Source organism: Tetrao urogallus (genome assembly GCF_951394365.1).
Source record: "Tetrao urogallus genome assembly, chromosome: 7".
NCBI lineage: Eukaryota > Metazoa > Chordata > Aves > Galliformes > Phasianidae > Tetrao > Tetrao urogallus.
Genome location: NC_136820.1, coordinates 2,564,949 through 2,587,414, shown reverse-complemented (window position 1 = coordinate 2,587,414; position 22,466 = coordinate 2,564,949). Strand labels below are relative to the sequence as shown.

The 22,466-nt window shown below is 38.0% G+C and overlaps 1 protein-coding gene across 1 annotated transcript in view; it reads left to right on the top strand.

Moving 5' to 3' along the window:
• SUGCT (succinyl-CoA:glutarate-CoA transferase) overlaps positions 1–22,466 on the top strand; it is a gene marked incomplete at both ends in the record, with an annotated part of 326,326 nt that overhangs the window by 55,300 nt on the left and 248,560 nt on the right. The window contains one exon of the mRNA XM_079538007.1: positions 6,966–7,061. Within this exon, the coding sequence (XP_079394133.1) occupies positions 6,966–7,061 (96 nt within the window). The remainder of the gene's footprint in view (positions 1–6,965; positions 7,062–22,466) is intronic.

The following is a 22,466-nucleotide window of genomic DNA, read 5'->3' as shown; positions in this document are numbered from 1 at the left end:
TTGTACATGGCACTGTTTCTGATCAAAAGATCAAAAACGAGAAGTGCTTTAATACAGCTCCTTTTGGGTGTTGGCAGCTTAGCATGGAAAACCATTTTTCTTACTGATTCAATGAAATAGTAGAATCCTTAGCAAAGCGTGTGTGGAGTCCAAATTGGAGCCTCTAGGTACTAACTACCCTGTTGCAATTAATAAGAAAATCACTGAAGTTATTTTGTTGCCTGTTCTCTCAGGTAATTAGTTTATATATAAGCAAAGTCTGTCTGGATAATTTTTTTGCATGTTATGCTCTTTTTTTCTCAACCATCACATTCAGCTACAGCTTTCAAGCTCAGATTATTTTGCTCTTTGCAAGTATGCTGCAATCCTTTGCATGGGTAGAAGCCACACTAAGAGTTTGGTTTGTGCTGCTTCTAAACAGAAAATGAAATACAGCCAGCACCAATAGAATTAAGCCTTAAGTATTTTAAGTTATAATTCATGTTAAATCATAGGCTCTTAGTAGGAAGTGCTACAACTAAGAAATAATATTACAAAATGTATTACAGTATTTTAGAAATATGTGTAAGATGTAGCAAAATAAACTTTTTGTATGTTTCATTTTTCATGTTCCTAGCATAATGGCATAAAAACATAGAAGATAATGCATTTATTATATATTCTTCCTTCACAGAAGGTGGGGAAAGGAGAAAATGATTTTAGAAATGTCAGTTATTGTTAAGGTTGTCTGATATGTCTGTTATCAGAGTCTGGTTTCAGTTGCTAACAGCTTTGCCAAAGTTTTAACTGTTTTGGCTGAATTTTTTATGTCCTGGAATTGCCCAAAATTGATTTGTTTTTTAAAGTTACTGTTAAAGTGATTCATCTGTTTCCAGTAACTAGTTATGGGAAAATACGTTGATGGCTTTTTTTTTTTTTTTTTTCCCTCCTGAGAAACTCAATGTCTCTATTCTTTGGAGTGGAAACTTGAAATTCAGTGGATGAATCACCCTTGTTTTAAGGAACTGCCTTTTGAAAGGAACCCAAGATGGCAGCGTGTGCAATGTGCAGGACATGTGGTGTTCATAAAGGCCAACAGGGATTCTCTAGGAGATTCGGTGGAATATTTGGGCTGCATTTTCCCTTAAAAGTTAGCTGTAAATTTTAAATACGTACCTACTTTTTAAATGAGACAGAAGGTCATATACTACTTCCCCTATCAAATAAGTGATTGAAAGTTGTTTAGTAATGTCTTTGATTATTTTTTTTGAGTTACTGATTCCTTAGAACTGTTGCTATGTTATTATGAAGCTGAAATAGGAACTAATCATGGAATCTTACGTGTTGGAAGGGACCTATGAAGACCATCTAGTCCAACTCCCCTGCAATGGACAGGAGCACCTAGGTCAGGTTGCCTGGGGCCTTAACTAGCCTCATCTTGAAAGTCTCCAGGGTTTGGGGCGTAAACCATAACTAACTTCTTAAGTTCTTCCAGTACCTTACCATTGAAAATGGTAACTTTACTTACTTTTTCAGGAAAAGATAATTGAAATGTGGCTTTAATTAAGAAAATTGATCTTTCTTTTGTAAACATACTCAATTCTTCAGCTTTACAAAAATATTTTTTCCTCTTTCATGTCAGTGCTATTAGATTATATGATCATTAAGGAGGTAGGAGTTCCTTTGCCACTTCTGCTTGGAACTGTGCTGATAATAATTGTTTTTTGAAATTTCAGGTCCTTTATCTATTAGCTACATCAAGACTTTGCTGTTGTTAATACTAATTGAACTGTAATCAAGAGGTCTCAGCTGGATGCTGTAGCTGTGAGAAGCACAGAAATGTTCATTCTGGTCTTCTCTAGCTCTAAATAGCTAGTTAAAAAGATCATTCATTGATATTTCCCCCCCCCCCCCCCCGTTGATGCATTCTACTGAACTCAGTTCTCTGCTATGCAAAAGCATCTTATTTCTGTATCTCATGTATCTGTATCTCTATATTTACATAGTTGAAAGGTTTTCAATAAAGCAAATCTAGTTTTTAGACATTTTTTATACTGAAGTGTTTCAGTGTGCTACTGTGTCAACTTCAGCTTGTTTTGATCTTATTTTTTTTTCCTGCTGAAAATTCATGTCTCATGTCTAAGATAGGATTTTAAAATACTTCATTTTTTTATTGCTTGTGTTTTCATAGTATTTTTATTGTTATTAGTTTATTAAGCATTCCCTAATGCTTAATGTCTGTGAATGTGATTTACTGCGTGCCATCATTTCTAAAAGGGCTGTTCTATCAAATGGCTATCTTTAATCAGTGAGTCTCATAAGCTGCATGTGATTATTGGCACAGTTTTGGGTACCTACTTAAGTGTCTGAGTTGAATACCCTAAAATAGATCCTACTATTCTATAGCATAGTGAGATCTATTCTAAACTTGTAGCTATTGGTCAGTATGGATTTGATTTCCTCTTGATGCAGTTGTGGTTGGGATTGTTCTGTGTGCTGGTTCTTCCATGCCAGGAGTTGTATTTTGTGGAGAAGTAACTCACAATCAGTTAATGGATGTTCACATTCAAAGAATCAGCACAAGCAGACAGAAAATTGTTTTCACCCAGAGTGCTGTTGCTCATAGTGTGACCACAGACATTTTTTTTGAACGGGTGGAGACTCTTTGACAGCAAACCTTAGGTTACATGATCTCAGTCTTGCATTTTCAGGTTCCTTTCACAGCCCTCTTCAAAGTCACTTACAGAATTTGCAAATTTTTTGCTCTGCACAAATTGAAAGCAACTGCAGCACTACAGGCTATGGAAAGAGAGGGAAAATAATACAGGACAGTTCGGAATTCAGATTTGGAATTCAGAGTTAAGGTTGGATCTCCTTTGTACGGATGTAGGGATGCTAATGATGAATTCCTAATACCTTCCTCTTTGTTGGCAATGACTTTGTGTACTTGCAAGCAGGACTGTCTGCCTGCCATATAGACGTATGGTGCACTCATGCTGTTCTGAAGTTCCTGCTGAGCTCTAAACTTCAGGCTGGGAGGGAGTCCCTTATCTGCCCAGGTATAAGGTAATGCTCACTGACAGCTCGTGGCAATGTTGAGGCCTCTTCTGTGGAAGATGATTGGCTTTTCAACAATATAAGGCACTGGAAGTTTTCAGGAAGGTTTTTCCTTACAGAGCTTTAATATTTGGGTTATTAATTTCATAGTATATTGTAAAACAATGATCTTTACTGCTGTAAAACACCTTTCTCTAAGTTCCTGGAAACTTACATGTCCTCCCTAAGAAAGAGCAAATAAAAATGAGAAAAAATATGCATCAACTTGAGTAAGAATCACCATCTTAAGGTATATAGTGAAATAGACACAATACTGGAGAGTGAAGACAGTAACAAATTTAATTAAAATGTGTTTTTTCTCCTCTTTACAGTTAATGTCTTTTGTTGTTCATTATACTTGTTGAGCTTGCACATAAATGATGGACTGATTCAGTGAACTCATTGTAATAAATTGTTTGATGTGCTATCTTGAAAAAAAATCGTTTGAAATTCTGTCTCTCTTCTTTGTCTATTCACCTTGTGGCTCTTGATATCTTGCTTCCCATCTGTCTGATTCTGCCATAGTTTGAGCATAACTTTTCAGACTTTAATGCAGGTCTCTTTTTGTTCTGGTTTAGATAAGTATATAACAAATGTGTGATTTGGCTGTCAAGACTAATAGCAGAAAAGAATCTTAAGGAGTGTTGTTTTACTGATGTGAAATAGAGAAATGCCTATCTGTAGAGATGTGATTATACATATTTATGTATGTAATCTGCCTCTGCAAGCAAATGAATAAAGAGATCTATTATTTGTATTAGATATGTTTTAATGTTACCAGTCCAAAGGTTACTTTTATAGATCTCTTATTACCGAAGGGAGAGATGATTCAAGAAAACAGTTTTAAACCTATATTTAAAAGTCTATAACTGAACAGGCAATACAAATCAATCTCCAGTTTGAGAAGATAAGTTGTAGCTATTCTGTGCAGAAATTACCTCTAAGCTACGAGATCTTTTCTGAGTCTTGAAATGCAGAGGAGTTTGGAGAAATATTGATTTTGTTAACAATGTTTCTACGGGGGATATCATCTCTGTAGAGAAGTTTTTTGAGTTGTCATTTATAATGCTTTTAGTTAGAAGTTTGCTTCTGGATAAGTTCTGGGTTTCTTATTAAGGACATAAAGCACTGATGCTGGAAGATCTTGTAGATAGCGTTATGTCGGTGAGCATAAGGGGATGTCAGTGAGATCAAGGGGAGTGAAATGAGCCAGGAAAAGAAAGAAAGGGAAAAACAGAGTATTCCTGGGACTGCTGCAACAGTTTCATGAGACTGTAGGAATAGCAGCAAGTGTTCTAAGTCTGCTAAATTCATTAGACAGTTATTACTAATGGGGCAGAATGCCACGAAGTTTACTCAACTAAGTATGTGTATGCATACAACACAGAGTACTGAAATACTTGCTTTGATGTGGTCAATAGAAGTTTATTTGTATAATAATGACGATAATAAAAATAATACTTCCTTCTGACTGGGTAATTTGACTGTAAACAAGATATGCAACTCAGAAGAAATTCAGAAGGAACTTGAAGCCTTTTTCCTTCATGATTTACTGAAGAAAAATTGTAAACAATTTTAGCAAGATACATGGATGCATGTATTAAAGCCAAAGATGAACACACTGACTGAAAGGGAGACGTTTTCAGACTGCGGCCTTAACATGCTCCAGGCAACTTTTAGTTCTATATGTGCATAGTCTTTGACAACCTTCTGACTTCCCTGGTGTTTGCTGGCTGTTGCTTCTGAAACAAGCCTTTAAGGGTGCAATTCCAGTGCCCAGTGAATGCTGTGTTTTAAATCTTTTTTTTCTATTGTATTGGGTACAAGTGCTTTGGAGAAATGTGTACCTCTTTGTTTTCCACTGTTAAAAGAATGATATACACCTCAAACAATTTGCAAAGCTGTTACAAATATGTATTATTTCAAGGTTAGAATTTTTCTTGCGGAACCTCCGTTTCTACAGCATAGACAGCAAGTGCAGTGGCATCTCGACTTGATTGAACCTGATATTAATGTGGTAGGATTTGTGACTTGCTCAGTTTCGATTCACTATGTCCTTCTCACAATTAAGATTTATCTAGCATTTCCATCCAAATGTGGGAAGACTAAATAGAAAGAATGCCTTGTGTCTTAGCCTGCTGTAGCGGATGCTTCTCACCCGTGGGTGAAATTTGTAATACAGCAGTTGTGCAGTGCTGCACACAGTTAAGAACAATATCTTGCAATTAATGTAGTATGAATTTTGTCATTGTTGCATAACCATTTGCTGTGGTAGAAAAATATCACTGTGGTGTTACCTCAGATCGAAAAATGAGAGGAACAATGAGATTAGGATATAAGTTATTAATAAATAATTTTTTTTGTGACTCATCTAACTGTAATAATAGTGTTTCATTCTGTGTTACCGAGGAAAGTTGCAAACGAGAAGGAAAAGTCTTTTCTACATACTTCACAGGTCCATTTCCTTTATTGCTGAGATTTTTTTCTCCTACTGAGGGCTAGAGTAGACAATGTTTAACATTTTAGCTGAATGAAGTGACACTGATAGAATAAGCTGCAGCTTAATGGGCTACAGAGTGTTTTCCAACAGTTCTCAGGAGTAGTGTGCTGTATTTCTAGTTAGTAGTGTTTCAGAAGCAGCTAAATTATCATTTGCTGTACATCTTCCTAGGTTTTCTGCCAGTCTGAATCAACATAAACTTGACTTACCATTATATATCTGCTTTAAATATGGAACTGATGTACTCATGCTGCCTTTTCAGAGCACATGAAGGAAGGAAGGGAAATGAATTTTTTTTAAAGGAATTCTGATATAATGCACATATTACTGGTGGACTTTAAATTAATTGCTCAGCATTTTGATGTAGATTAGTAGTGACAGAACGGTGTAAACACTGAGCATTGTATGAAATTTCAGACATCTCCTCTAGATAGAATTAAATCTTTTTGGAAAAAAAAAAAGAAGTCGGCTTACCATAAAAGCAAGCAATTTTACTTACTTTCACAAGTATTTCCCAAGTATTCAAGTGTGAAACAAATGCATCATCTGATGAATTAGTGAGAACCTAATTGTAATGCTTTCATGTGTTACTTGGATTCAGATACAGTCCCACACAGTTCTCCCAAAGAAATAGTGATGAAGAATCTAACAGTGACTATGGCAGAACTACTGATTTCATGCAGTACTGCATCATAAGGTTTCATTCTTTTCCTAAGATGTATTTGTGCTTTACAAAATGTTTACCCTGATGTTATGGTTACTAAAGTTTGCATGCTGTATTTTTCAGTGTCTTCTATCAGTTTTTTGTCTGTCTTACTATTAACTCAGTAACTCATTCCTTATCTTCTAGTGTCAAATGACCTACCTCTTCATATTGCAGGATATGTGGGAGTTGAAGAATTCTGAAATATTTTCTGTAACTTGAAGGAGAACAGGAGAAGACAAAGATCTTGTGACTGAGAAAATGTCTTTGTGATTTAAGCCTGGGTCTGAGATTCAGGAAATAGGAGTTGTAGCTCACAAATTTGTTGTGCTTCTTTTTCCCTTTTAAAGTTTCGACAGGACACTTTGTGCCTGTTGACCATTCTGCAAAGTGTTTAGGGTAATACTGCCTTATTTCTAAAGGCAGTTTAATGCTAGATTTGCGTGGCATTACTAGTGTTATGGAAACTTATCTTTTTCTTTTCTTTACTGTATGAGTTTTACTTAAACAATCACTTTCATATCTTTTTCAAGCTATTCATAATATGCGATATGTAAAAGATGCTTTTGTGACATAAAATAATTTACCTTGTGTAGATAAATGACATTCAAGTATGCACAAATCTTAAAGAAGTTGCCAGTGAACTTTGAGGTTTCTTTAATACTTCACTTTTTTTTCTATTTCCAGGTTGCATGTCTTACTCATGTAGCAGCTAATTACCTTAACTGCAAAATTGATGCTAAACGCTGGGGTACAGCGCATGGCAGTATTGTTCCATACCAGGTAAACAAAGCATGAGGTTTATTCTGTTTTTGAAATTCATGACTTTATGTATTACGAGATTGAGAACTGACTTTTCCCATGACCTGCTGTATTCTGTAATGTATCTGAGTCTAGGTAGGACAAGGTTCTGTTGTTCATTGTAGTTTGAGCATTTTGCATATTTCTTCGTCAGCAGCAGATTAGTAACAGAACACTGAAATAGATCAAAAGGGTTTAATGAAATTGGATGACCTTAAAGCTAGCACGGTGCCTGGATTTTTTTTTTTCATCTGACAGAGAAAGCAGATTTTTTTTTTTTTTTTTTTTTCATTTTAAGGGTGATGTGACTTTCATACCAGTCACAAACTGATTTTTTTTTTTTTTTTTTTTTTTTTTTTTTTGTCTCTGACTTATTTTTACCTTGTGAGTTTCCAAAAACAATCTTGGAAAGTGGCTATGGAAGTCAGGGAGTTATTGTAAATTAGACATTTTCCACTGAGTTTCCTGCAAATCACTGCTGCTCATTCAGACAACAGGTTAGAAAAAAAATTAACCAGACCTCCAATCTCCACAATAGAGTTCATAGCCTGCTACATCTAATGAAAGGCTGAAATTCCTTAAAATAACATGACCTTCATCATATAAACAAGCAGAGGAAAAAAATTTGCTGCAAGCTTTATGTTCTGTTTTGTATGGGAAACTCTTCAAGTAAACAAAACTTTGTTCTTTTCTAGCTAATCATTTGGTTGTCTTGATGAAGATTGTACTAGCTTAGGGAGATCTGGGCATATATACTTAATCAGTCTATTTTTTTTTTTCATAGTTTTTGGCATTTGTTATCAAAACTCATGTTTGCATCCAGCTAGGCAGTCTGGATTTTTTTCATTTCTGGCTAGACCCCTTTAAATCTTGATAAGGATAGTTCCAGCATTTGTCTGGGAAAACTGACATCTGAACACCACTCAGTATTTTTCTTGGTAGAAAATGAGAGGAACTCCATGCAAACATCAAGGGCAGGCCTTCTCAGGTATAAAATGCTAATCAGTTCTTTTTGTAAAGACTTTGCCTACTTGAACCAGGAGACTTTTTTTCTTTTTTTGTGTGTGTCCCTGCCTAGTCAATAGAATAGCAATTTTTGGACCAGCTAGAGTAGGTTACAGATTGTCTCTGAGAGATGTTGAGATGACGTGGCTGTTTCTGCAAGGCTGATTTTGATCCTGGAGTGTTTTTTATCTCTGTGTACTACTGTTACTCTGGTGAGCACAGCAGGATGTCCATATGTTTTAGGACTAGCTCTGCACGCTGTGTAGTGCAACGTGACCCAGCCTTACCAAGCATCCACTACACAAGTTGTTCCACGTTTTTTGTAATGTGACCTTTTGGTGTTACCCTTTTTGAACTTTGGTATGTTGAAAGTACAAAACAGACCTGAAGTGTCTGAAGTTTGTATAAGCAAAACCAAAAACCTGACTAAACAAAACATTTTGTCTTCACCGTACTGCGTTTGGTTGAATAAATGAAGCTTGGATCCTTTTAGTACCTTTTGCCATTTTTCTTTTGTGGCTTGTCTCAACTTTCTATGAGCTAGCATGGCTATGATTTTGATGGTGACTTTAAATTTATTGTGCTTTCTAGAGTTTCTTTCTCACTTTACTTTGATAGTTAAGTTAAATTTTAGGAACTTGAACTAACCTTCACTGTTGTGATCATGTTGCACTGATAGGTGCTTCCATAGCTCGTTTACCATATAGTTTTTAGAACAAAACTTGACAGTCACCCCCTGTCATAGTTATTGAATTTATTGTCTGTTGCTTACTGAATTAATATGTGACTATCGCAATGCTTGTTTTTATTAATGTTTGTTTCAGGGTATTTTGGCCAAGTGAATAACTTATTCAAATAATAAAAATGACATTTCAGGAAACTGAACTTGCATATAACTTGGAACAAGTTTGTGGTAGCAAAATGTTATTTCCTCCTATGGTCTCAACCTTAATTTATTATCATTTGCTGTAGATTGCACTTGCACGTTGGTAGTGAATTATAACTTTGAAGTGAAGCAGAGCCTGAAATCCTGCTAAGAAACGTCAGACCATGATAAATTGTGGAAGTATGGGTTATCACGGAATATACTTTTGTAGGCATTAAGGCAAAACCTAGATATTGTGATATCTTTTTGTGACAGAAGCCTGGTCAGAGTCACATCTAAATCTAAAAAATCTAAAAGACAAAATTTAAAAACAATACACATAAAAAATATTTTAAAATATGTGTAATTAATACTTAATTGTTTTTTTAATTGTTGTGGTAATTGATCTAGTGCTCTGTTCAAAAACTCAAAAAATTACAATAGCATTCAGCATATATTGTTCACTGAGTTTTAATTTCGTAAGTTTGACAAGAGTATCTTTGCAAATGGCTTCATTTTCTGTTCTGCTTACAAGGCCAAATTCAGCTTTGTGTGTGTATTTAGATTTTTAACTTCACCAATTCCCTCATTACTTCTTCATGGTTACACTAGTGGCATAATTTTTTTCCTGAACCCTTGTTAACCCTTGACTGACCTTTCTTTTTGTATTTAAAACTAGGTTTTCTGCTAGGATTTCTCTTTCCTGAAATTACCAGGATGTGCAGCTCCTTTGAAAATCTGGTCCTTAACCAAAGAGGTGTGGAGTTTGGAGAAGGGTTTTTGTACTCTTTTAAAATTTTTTCTCATTTTCTGATAGTGTTCTCCTTTAACTGTGTGAGATGCTGAAGTTTTCATTTCTGCTTGCTCATCACCAGAACTCACAGAAAAGAAATCTGAACTTCTTCTCAGTGCATGATGTCTTTCATGGTGCACATAAAGCTGTCTGCATGGAAGCTTGCCAATCAGTTTGCAAAGGTTTTCAGTAGAAGCAAACTTTGCAATGTGCCACAGTGGCAAAGAAATCTGGATTCTAATTTACAGAAGAAACTAATTTTTACAATGCTGAACCCTTGATAAGAAACCATCTGCTTTGAGCATATCTTGCTTCAGTAGGCCACCGCTTTGATCCTCTGAAGAGGAACAATATCTTGAGCTTAACTAGATCCCAATTTGCTTAGCTTCAAATGTTAAAACACAGACCTTGAGTTCTGGTCTCTATCTTAAATGTAATTAGTACATTTTTTAAACAAGTTTCTGTAATGAGACAGGTTGTTTAGCTACAGCTGCACCGTGATTATCCAAAGGAAATCAGGAGCTTAAAAGCATCCGGTTTACATAAATGTGCAGAGAAGTAAAGTTGTGTTACTGTCTTTCATTTGGGGTGACAAGGTCTTTCCTCATTCTCAAGGTTTCACCAATGAACTATCTTACCTGTAATGTGGCTGAGGTCTGTACGCTCACTTATTTGTTTTCCAGTTGGAACAGTGGGAATAGATAAATTCTTCTCAGAGAATCTTTCATAACAGTGTGTTTACAGGTAGCTTATCGCCCTTCCATCAGCCACCTGGATAGCACTTTGGCATGCAGACTTCTAGGTAACAGCATGGACTGCTTGCTCTTGGGCCATAATGATAAAAGTTGTTGAAAACTATGAGACCAAGCTCTTACAAATCTCCACCTACCCAAAAATTCTCTCCTGTAAATATGATTTTATTACTCTTCCAAGTTTTTTCTTAGCATTCATGAGAGCTTCTCAAATATCCTTTGCATTTTCAGTGGGTAGAGGGCACAACCTTCTGCATAGAAAGTGAAATCACAAGACAGGAAACAAATGATTGTTTTAGTCGGTTATCTTTCCTTTGTCTGTGCAGTGCCATAACTAATCACACCTAACATGAGTGGATTTATATCTAAACATCACTGAGATTTTCTAAGGATCAGCCCTTTGTTGTGCTAGCTGTAAGATTTCCTTCATGTGAGGAAATAGTTTCTTTGTCAAAAGCCTTTCAGTTTAAATATGTGATGAAAACCAAAATATAAGTTCCCAAGGAAGTAAAAGGCATGAAAGTAGTGGGAAGAGGAGTGTAGTCATGTTATGTAAATATCTTGGCATCATTTTTATAGTCCTGCATCTCATTCTTTCATTGTGGAATCTTCCAGTGTTTGAGATTCTTACAATAAACATCCCTTGTCCTTTGTGTCTCATCACAGGAAAAAATGCAATAGATTATTATCTGTCCAGCTGATCTGGTGGAGGTGCTTTTCATGAGTGTGGATAGAGCAGCAAAATAATTTTAGTCATTCAGAAATGTTATGCTGCTTATTCTACACAAGATCCTAGAAGTTTAGTCACTTTCCTTTCTGCCTTGATTTGTTCTTATTTGGATACCTCTGCAATTAACATGCCTTGGAATTAAACTCAGCTAAGGTTAGAACCTGAATTATTTTTAAGCTTCCGTTTTGTGTGTGAAACTCTTCTCTTAAAATCAATTTAGATTTATTTATTGGAAGAAAATCTTTCTTGTTTGCAGTGGCTTGATAAGGTGGAACTTCTCCAGAGGGAAGATATGAAATACAGATTTCTGGGGGGAGTTCTAGGTTCAGGAAATAAAGATGACCCTTCTTGCTGTCAGAACCTCATCTACTTAGTATTTGTTGGACTTTTTAACCTGCCTTGGGGGCCCCTTGTCCTGTATTGTTGTGATGAGTAATGAAATGTCATTGCTGAAAGTACTGTCTATTTGTCATGAAAATTAAACGTATTCAGATTGACTGAATAGAAACTTTGTGCTCTCAAGCAGGACTGTTTCCAAAGAACAGTTTGGTTATCCTCAAGATAAGTTTTGACTTATACCTGGATATATACATATATTTTTGGAATGGCTTCTTTCTTTTTTTTAATCTTACAGGGGGAGAAAGCTATAGAATCCTTTGTCATCCGAGGTCTTACAAAATAAGAAAGCAAAACTGAATATGTAAGTGTTTTAGTTTCACTGTCTGTGATGAGGGCCATTTGGATGTTAGGAGGTTTTAGAGTAGAGTTTGTTTCCTTACCATTTTAGTCAATGGAAAGGTATAGAAATAATCTGTGGGACGTCATGTGGGAAACATTTATGAAGAATGAATTCTAGTTATTCAAAACTAATAACATTATATAGTTATCTTTCTGGTGATTGTCTTTCAGGGAGTTGTCAAGCCTCTCTTGGGCAGAGCTGCTGTCTGGAAAGGAAATCAGTGGGTTTGCCTTGGGCAGTTTCAGACATGTTCAATGTATGATGTGAGGTGTACTTACAGTTTTGTTCATACATATCCCATCCTGTCACAGAAACAGCACTTCAAAACCACTCACCTTGTATCTGTGTAGCACAGCTTCTTACCTTTACACAGATAATTTTCAGATAGAAATGAAATGTATTTTTAATTGAAAAACTTGAAATACATATTTTTTTTCTTGAAGGATATAATTCTGTGGCTTTCTGCTTTAATCAATGCCTGCAAGGTATTTTTTTTTTTTTTTTTTTTCATGAGTAACTCGAAACTATTCTCAAATTCAAATTATATGTAATATGATTATTGTTAAGGAACAATAGCTGGTAGTTAGTATCTCATTTTTTATCTCCTCTAGGGAAATGCCACAGGAATTTTGTCTTATCTGTAGTGTTCATTGTTTATTCCACGTTCTTCCATCAGTGGGGTGAGAGATCTAGTCTGTATTACAGCAGCATGGTTAGCCTCCAAACATGTTGCAGGGTTACTGAACGCTACACGTAAGAATATCCATGTCAAGTTGTAACCCTTAGGAAGAAAAGGGTAACAGAGCCCAGATCTGTAGATTGATCTTCATGTTGTTGCTGGTCTGGAAAGAATAAGATCAAAGGGCTCAGAAAATGTATTTAATATACTTCTTAGATTAATAGTAGAGGAATAAACTTCACTTTTGCTGTTCTGAAAGCACTTTTCACAATCATTGCAAAACCCAGTGCAGCCTCTCAAAGCAGAAATGTTTAAACAGTCTGAAAGAAAGAGAACTCAAACTTGCATATGCAACATCATCTCCCAGTGATTCTTGCCATAATCATCCTGAATATATAAATGGATGTTTGTGTTGCTGTTGTAGCTAGATACACTGTGATCTGGTGTACGAGGTAATGTGCAAGCACAACAAATCAGCTTTTTCTGGTGTATTGTATTGGTGAATGATGCACAAAGAAGTCACTTTCAATGACTAAAATGGGTAAGGACTTTGCCAAAGTATCTACCATCCTAGAAACTTTTGAAGACTATTTCCTTAAGAATGTGAGAAGCTTGGTGACTTATGGAATGATATTGAGTCTTAAGATACGGCACAGATTAAAGCACATCCAAAGGATGATATTAACTTCATGAAGGCAAAAATGAATAACAGTAAAAAGCCCTCAAATACTCAGATCCTCACATGATTGCTTTTATTATGTGAAGCTTGTGACAGTTTTGGTTGGAAAATGTTGATTGTTATGAAAAGAGATGTCCACTAGATGTCATTCATGTAATCTAGTTTTTGTTGCAACATTTTTAAGAATCTATTTAGGATGGTAGGTACAAATTATCAGCATTATTAGCTGTTTTTGTATATGCTGTACTACTGATTTGATGTATAAGTTTGGGATGTTACAAATAATGTTTGTATTGTTTTGCCCAGTGAGGGGTGTGACGCTTATTAGCCTAGAACTCGTCTTCACGTGCATCTCTCATGTAAGAGCACCAAGGTGAGCTGTGTATGGTTTGTAACTGTTCTGCAGGGAGATATAAGATCACAGAGGTGAGGATGGTGAGTCTCTAAGGAAAGCAGAATTTCCCTGTGACTAATAAAGTCCATTTTACATTAGTTCTTTTGTGTGCTCTTTACACCTCAAAGTGCAGTTTGCTAGAAGAGCGAGTGTATATATATTAGGAAAAGCAGCTGGAATCTCATGAACCCACACACACAAATAGATTTATATACTCACAAATCTTAGCTATAAAACCAAAATGTTGTATCTAGGATATTTCAAACTGAACCAATTCAAGCAAGCTTAGATAAAATTGTGTGGGCAGACAAATCTGAGGTTCATTTAGTCAGTCCTTCAGGTAGGCTGCTGGGATCTGTACAGGTGTAAGTTCATAAGCAAGGCATGGTTGAGCTCCCTCCTTGCTATCTCTCTAGTCTGGCGCGTGTCACTAATTGCTAGACAGCTTCTGGAAAGCCACATCTGTACTCTCATTGAACATGAACTGCTGGAGTATTGGCTTCTGCTTCTTCACACTTTCAAATTGGAGTAGCTACAGCAGCACTGGAAGCCAGAGATCACCGCTTCCTCCAGCCTCCCTCTCCTCTTCCATATGGAATAAAGAATTTCTCTGCCCTGCATAGTCAGCCAGAGGGCAGGATGGGGAAGTGATAATCCTCTTGGAATGAGCACTTGTATGAAAAATGATAAATGCTGCGTTGCATGGGGATTAACACTTGCTTATGAACTTGCTTGTAATGGAGTAATGCTTCTCTTTCAGCAGTGTGAAGGCTTGCTGTACTTCTAGGCCTGATTAAGAACCTTCACTACTGCTCAGCCAAGAGAACCATCTGCTGTCAGAAACATAACAGCATTAGGATTTGTCTCACTTCTGCATATTGTCCTCAAGAACGCAAAATACTTTCACATACATCCACTTCCTTACAAAAATTCTTGTTCTTGCTGCTTTCTTCTCTCTCTCATTGTGAGACTTGCATTTCTGCTTGTGTTTAATGCATCTGCGTGAGATCTGTGCTTTGTTAGCATGAATGTGACCATCCAGAGCTGATTTAACTGATGGTGTTGCTGTGTAAAAAATAGTATTTATTCTCATGTTATTTGATGGGAGGGATTACAGTGTCCTGTGGGAGGGTCACAGAATGGGTCAGTCTGCAAGTTACTTGTGTTTATGAAGCTTCCTTGACATCTCTCTGTATATTTAGTACTGAGCACTACTGAGTGAAGATTTAAGGTAGAACCTGATTGCTGCTTTGTAGGATGGCCCTTTCTGCAGTGAGCTAAGTCATGCAGGATTTGGTTAAGTTCATTCCTTAGGACTGATACATGCTAATGAATTTGTTATGTGTGGTTGTTTCCTCTAACAGTGCTGCAGTACTGCTATGATATGCACAGACCCCAGTACAGTAGTAGCTATGGTTTTCCAGTGTAAGCAGCTTCTGGGAACTTAACTGGAAAGGAAGAACTTTTTGAAAGAGTCGAATGACTTGATAGCTTCTATTCTATCTTCAAAAGCAGTGAGAAGTTTAAGTCCTGTTGTCTTAGAAAAGTAAAAACCACTGAAGTTTTTCAGTGCTAAATCTACGTATGAAAATGAGTTTCAAATTACAGTCCTTTTTACTGTGGTTTCTTCTGCCTTTTGCCATATTCAAATATAATGTTGCATGATGCCATAGCGGGTTTTTTTTTTTTTTTTTTTAAGTGAACTCTTCCTAATAAGCCTTGATGGTAAAAAGTAGGGATTTGTAATCTGAAGCTTTGTCTTTTAGTAAGCCCCTATTAATACTAAAATAGTTTACTGCTTAAGAGAAACAGAATTTTTTTTCTACGAGACTTTAATTCACTTATATTGAGAGTAATAAGGGCAAAGGTAAGAGTAAAGTAGCTCTGTTTTTTGACCAAACCGTACTTCCTAACAATCAATTAATACACAGTATTCGCTGACTGGAATTTTCTCTTGTTGTGTGAATTATTCTAGAGTAATCAATCCTGTACCTATACCCCCAAGGAGATCTCAGCATGTTATCTAGCCTAAACCCTCACCTTTGTTGAGTTATATCTGTGTAGTGCTAAAATGCAATGGAAAACATAGCAATAATAGCAGGGTAGCAAAGTCCTAGGCTGCAGCATGTAAGCATAAGTACAAATGTTGCAGCTGTGGATGTAGAAACAAAGGAAAAAATCTGCTCACCTTGGAAAGACCTCAAGTAGGGAGGGATCTTCAGCAAGATACCCTTATCTCCACTGCCAACCCATAAATGCGATCTGGGAGTGTGTGGATCCTGGCTTCACCCCTCCTGGTCCCTCAAGTACACTGCATGCATCTGAGCTCCCCTGGGCTGGCCCCTGCCTTCCCACCAGGTGTTCAATCACTGTTTCAAACCATGACTTAGCATTTCTGCTGCCATCTTTTGATGGTATATGTCCCAGTTTCTCTTCATTGGAAGCCTTGAAGTAGGTTCTGTGTTCTTGCTAAGTAGTTGGTTCTCCACACTTACTAAGAAGAAGGAAAGAAATAGAACGTGTTCTAGATTCAGGAAACACCTTTTTACTTTCTTGCTAGAGGTGTATTGCTGCAGTTCATCACCATATTGTCTAGAGCAAACTTCTTAGGTGGTTTTTTTTTTTTTTTTTTTTTTTTTTTTCAGATTGTTCTCTTCTACAGTGTGCTCTTTTCTGGTTTGTATGAGGAAAGCTCTTACTGGGTTTAGTGAGCTTTACAAACTTCTACCCATTAGTTTTACATACTAGTTATCTATCTTTTCTGAAGGGTTACCTGCTGGTGAACTCTCATTCCAAATAAGTTGTCAGCAAAGGTATGGAAGACCCGACTTGTATGATTTTATATTTCAGAAAGCTATCGAGGTCAAAAGTAGAAGTTAAATTATCTTAATCAAAAGGCTATTCTTTGCTAGATAAAAATGTAGAAACAGACACAAGGTTAACCTTTAATTTGCGCTTCAGCTGGTACACGGAAAGTTAATATTTGTGGTTCTCATCAGAACAATCCATTGTCGCATGAAGTGGCCAAAATATATACAAATAGCAAGTTGTGTGACTTCAACTAAAGCAGCCTTTGCTGAGTCTGTAATCTATTTAAAGCCTAGCTTAAAGACAAAGAATATAAGATATTATAAATTCTGAAATCTCTTCATGCCACCAATGTATGATAACGTCTCTTCTAAACAAAGATTCTTTTGACCTTGTTAAATTTATCCTTGGAATGTGGGGTTAAGATAGCGGCTAGAGGCTTTTGACCATGGATAATAGCTCAGAATGCAACCAAGACTTTTGTAGTACACGCAAGTAATTAACTTAGCTTAGCGGAGCAGAGGTTGCACTTTAATTTAGCATGAGGCTTAAAACAATGGTCTCCAAATTTTATTTCAGTACTTCCACAGAACCGCAAATAATCATTTTTTCCTCTCTGCATACATGCTTACAGATTTTATTTGGGGGTTTTAAATGTAAGAGTGCATGTGTTGAAGTAGTTTCTACAATATTACTTATTTGATTTATTTGTTTTTAAGTAGCTAGCTTACATTCAGCAGTTTAGCGAAGTTGCGGGCTAAATGAGAACTAGAAATTAAGATCCCATAACTATCAGGATAATGAAAGAAGAGGAGATCTCTGGGCAGGAAGGGTTTGTGTATTAAGAATCTGGTCAGTTCATTTCAGAGAGTGTTATTAGTAACAGCACTTTTGCACAGTTGCTTTGTCTTTCCAGACTTCTCACAGATTCTCATGTATTTTTTCTTTTCCCTGTCGCTTAGCAGTTTTAGATAATAATGATGAGAAGTAAACGGCTGCATTGTTTCTTTTTTCAAGTAGCAGGAGCTGAAAGCATCTGAGAGTATCACTGTTTTTTGTAGTTGTTTCCTGTCCAGCTTGTGTGAGCTTCGTCAAACATTCATCATGTAAGTTTTTCCTGAGATTTAAAATGGAAACACAGATGATTTTGTGATCAGTGTTCAGAATGCACCTCTACGCTTGCTTGCATCATGCTTTGGATGTTTCTAACACCTTCATGTGGTTGGATACTGCTGTTTGGGTCAGTGTTATGACCCACTTTTAATACGAGGCTTATTGAAATCACCAATCCAGGTTGCAGCAAGGCATTGTGGTCACCTACCGAGTTTCTACTGCTGTTCCCATCACATTTGTCTGTGCTTTGAGACTTGATATGAATAGGTCACATTTGCATGCTTCATTTCCCACCTGTAGAAGATTTTACCTCTTCCTTCTCCTTTTCTCCTGTAATTAAATAGTAAGCTCCTCAAAAGAGATTTTTTTTGCTATCTTTCAGGGTCTGTTTGCAGATCACTGAACAGTGTCACGTAAAAGTATGAGCTGGCATCAATTCTTAAAGCAAGAAACGGTCACAGAAAGACAGCCATGGATGGGGCTACCCCTTCTCCATGTAAGATCATCATGAACACTATTATTGTCCACAGATACTTGACATCAGAACACCACAGGCAGTTTTGCTGTTCATTATGTCCATGGCATACAAGGCAAGAAAATCACATCAAGGAAGAGAAAGATCAGACATGAAGAAAAGGTTTTTAATCAGAGAAGCCAGATTCATTCCTTTTTTCAGTTGTCTTCTATATCCTTGTTTCTAGTTTCTTTAGGCCGAATATTCCCAGTTTGCTAATTCTTTCCCCTGACATTGTGCTTTCCAGAATTCTTTGCTTTTCTCTGTGTTTTCCCTTCAGAACACATCACTTCTGCGGCAACTAGAACCAAACGCAGTGCGTTATTGCAGCTTTATCATGAAGTACAAAGAAAGATTATTTCGTTAACCTTGTGGTTCTGTTTGTGTTCTGAAATACCAGATTAATGTCATTCTCCTGTTTCAAAGGGGGCTGTGTAATTCATGTTCTGTTTCTGAAATGTGACTTCTTGATCTGATCCTTTTCTTCTCTATTGGTCAGATGAATTATTCATGCCTAATTCTAGAACTTTCCAATTGTTTTTCCTTGTTGATTTCTGCCAATCTTGTTTTCAGGTTTCATCTTCCAAGTAGCTGCAAATATTTTCAGTTTCCTTTCCAGTACTTGCAATTCCTTCTAGTTTTGTCGGCCCCAAATTTGATAAACTTATTTTCCCAATATCTGGATTATTACTGAGAATATTGGGTGACTTATAAACACTTGACAGTAGTCTTACATTCATAGCTCCCTTGGGTTATATTCAAACAGTTGATCACATTGTTTCTCATATGGCCTTATTTAAATTGATATTGCCCTGCACTGTAATTTGTAGAACAAAGAAAGACATCTAAGTCAATGCCTTTGTACTGCCCATCCTCTGCTTGTTTTGAGGGATGCACTTATGTTTCTTCTGTTAGGCAAACACGGCGTATAATTTGCTTGATATAGAATTCTGTGATTTTATGATTTTATATATATACACATATATTGTTTACATTCACTTGATGTTTGCACATTTCTTAGCTCTGGTTTATCACTTCTTTCTCCAAGGTCTCCAGGTTCAGTAAGGAAACTGCTACTGTGCAGTTTCCTCACATTTCTCTGTGAGGTTTCTAAAAGAACTCTCAGCAGCCGTGACTTTAGAGAACACTGGGCTACAAAATAGATATATGCACAAATGTAGTATTTTAATAATCTAGCACAAATCTTGTTTGTATGCTGCCACGTTTCTGCTCTTTTTTCCTTCATTTGCTGATGAATTGATTGAGTGTATTTTTCTGTAATGCATAATAGATCTAGTGCATATTATTTTAATACAGATGATAAGCAGTGACACAGTACTTATTATAAACACGAGACAGGGCCTGTTGGCAAAGAGAATCTCTGCTTGTGGATGGTGAATGTTCACAGGAATCAAGAGGGAAACGCTTTCAGATGATATTGTCTACTGAACTGATCATCTTCACAAGGCTTAATTCATCATTCAAGTCAAATTTATAGTCGTAGAATCATAGAATGGCCTGGGCTGAAAAGGACCACAATGCTCACCCAGTTCCAACCCCCTGCTGTGTGCAGGTCGCCAACCAGCAGCCCAGGCTGCCCAGAGCCACATCCAGCCTGGCCTTGAATGCCTGCAGGGATGGATGGGGCATCACAGCCTCCTTGGGCAACCTGTGCCACTGCCTCACCACCCTCTGCCTCCAAAACTTCCTCCTCACATCCAACCCAAACCTCCCCTGCCTCACTTTCAAGCCATTCCCCTTGTCCTATCACTGTCCACCTTCAGCTGTTCCCCCTCCTGTTTATACGCTCCCTTCAAGTGGTAGAAGACCACAGTGAGGTCTCCGTGGAGCCTTCCAATTTAGTGACTGAAGGAACTGGGGCTGTTTAGTCTGGGGAAGAGGAGGCTGAATAAGAGACATTATTGCTCTCTTCCAATACTTGAAAGGTGATTGCAGTGAGAGTGGGGTTGGTCACATCTCACTGGTCGGGATGAGGAGAAATGGCCTCAAGTTGAGCCAGGAAGTTTAGATTGGATATCAGGAAAAAATTCTTTACAGAATTAATTTACAGTTAAGCACTGGAATAGGCTCCCCAGGGAGGTGGTTGAGTCACCATCCCTGGATGTGTTTAAAAACCATTTGGATGTGGTGCTCAGGGACATGATTTAGAGGTGGGTTGTTAAAGTAGTATGGTTAGGTTGTGGTTGGACTTGATGATCTTGAAGATCTTTTCCAAACAGAGCAATTCTATGGCTCTCTTCTCCAAGCTAAACAAGCCCCGTTCCCACAAATTTTCTTCATAGGAGAGGTGCTCCAGCCCTTTGATCATCTTATTGGTCCCCCTCTGGGCCCTAGAGCTCTGCGTCTTTCTTGTGCTGGGAGCCTGGATGCAGTGCTGCTGATGGGACCTCACAAGAGCTGAGTAGAGGAGGAGAATCACCTCTCTTTTCCTGCTGGCCACCTCTTCTTTTAATACAGTCTAGGATGTAGTTGGCTTTTGTTAACTGTGATCTCAAGGACACGTAGGACCTTTTGATAAAACTTTGTGCTTTGTGCAAGAGCCTACGTGCTGTGCTCATAAAAAAGAATCTGCAGCAGTGAAGCTGCTCCACTGCCACCACTGCTGGAACACACCACACGCTACCTTGCTGTGCCTCACATCCACTCTTTGGTCTCCGATTTTTTTTCACGTGGAGGAATTGAATGGTGTACCTTTGCTTTAGACACACTTTAATATCAGCCACCATTTGATCAGACTGCACTTCTGCTGCCATCTGTCACACGGAGGGAAACATGACAAAATATTGATTGGAAGGCTCAACTTCTACTGTCATACCACCAACATCTGCCTCTGATGTTATGGGCCAACATAATACAGAAGGCATTACTTGAAATCCCAAGGTGTGTTTTGCAGTCAACATGCCCAAGAGATGAGATGCTGTCCAAAGAGACCTTAGGCTGAACAGTGGGCCCAGGATAACCTTGTGAGGTTTATCAAAGCCAAGAGCAAGTCCTTGCACCTGGATTGAGGCAACCCCCACTGCCAATACAAACTGGAGGATGAAAGGATTGAGCACAGCCCTACTGAAAAGGACTTGGAGGTACTGGTGGATGGTAAACTGGGCGTGAGCCAGAATGTGCCCTTGTAGCCCACAAAGGCAACTGTATCCTGGGCTGTGTCCTAAGCAGCATGGCCAGCAGGTTAATCCTGCCCCTCTATGCTGATGAGGCCTCACCTGGAGTACTGAGTCCAGATGTGGAGCCCTCAGTACAGGAGAGATGTGGACCTGATGGAGCATGTCCAGAGGAGGGCCACAAAAATGATCCAACACCTCTTCTATGAGGACAGGCTGAGAGAGCTTGGGCTGTTGAGCCTGGAGACAAAAAGGCTACGGGGAGACCTGACATTTTCCTCTCAGTACCTAAAGAGGGGCTGTAAGAAAGAATGCGACAGACTCTTAAGCTTTAGCAGAGCCTGTGGTGGCAGGGTCAGGTGAAATGGTTTCAAACTTAAAGAGGGGGTTTTAGGTTGGATATAAGGAAGGGTGAGGCACTGGGGTGGCAGTGAGGGTGGTGAGGCACTGGAACAGGTTGCCCAGGGATGTGGTGGATGCCCCATCCCTGGAGACCTTTATCCCAAGGCTGGAGGGAGCTCTGGGCACCTGATCTAGTTGTGGATGTCCCTGTTCATTGCAGGGAGTTGGACTAGATGACTTTAAATGTCCCTTCCCACTCTAAGGATTCTATGATTCTATTTTCAACTTCCTTTATCAAAACAGAAGGCACGGCTGCGTAGTCTTAGTTGTTCAGAGCCACGTGTTTAGCCAGTATATTGAAATGCATACAATTATTTGCCATCACTTGAGTCAGCACTGCAAAGCATTGCCCTCCCCGTGCCCTGGATTCGGTCGACACAGCGCTCATAGCGCACTGACAGTCTGGTTGTTGCTGAGCAATGGCAGCCTGCCTGGAGCTGCTCTGCAGAGCAGAGCCACTGCCATTGAATCGTGGGTCAGGGGTGGGCCACACTGCAAGCTGTGCTGGGCTGCGTGCAGCCCGTGGGCCATGGGTTGGACGTACTTGATGACATTATGGAAATGAGGTTTTGATGTCTGAGCATTAACAGATGTACAGATCACATCGTTGCTTGGCATTAAATTGATGTACCAAGACCTGAAAATCCTGAGAAAGGCAGAATGATAATCATGAGATGCATCAAAATTCATGTGTTTTGTGTCCATTTTGCTGGTTGTTTTTCTTACTTTTTCCACATGAGTTCCAAAAATTGCTTTGTTGTAAAAAGTAGGAAAACAGTT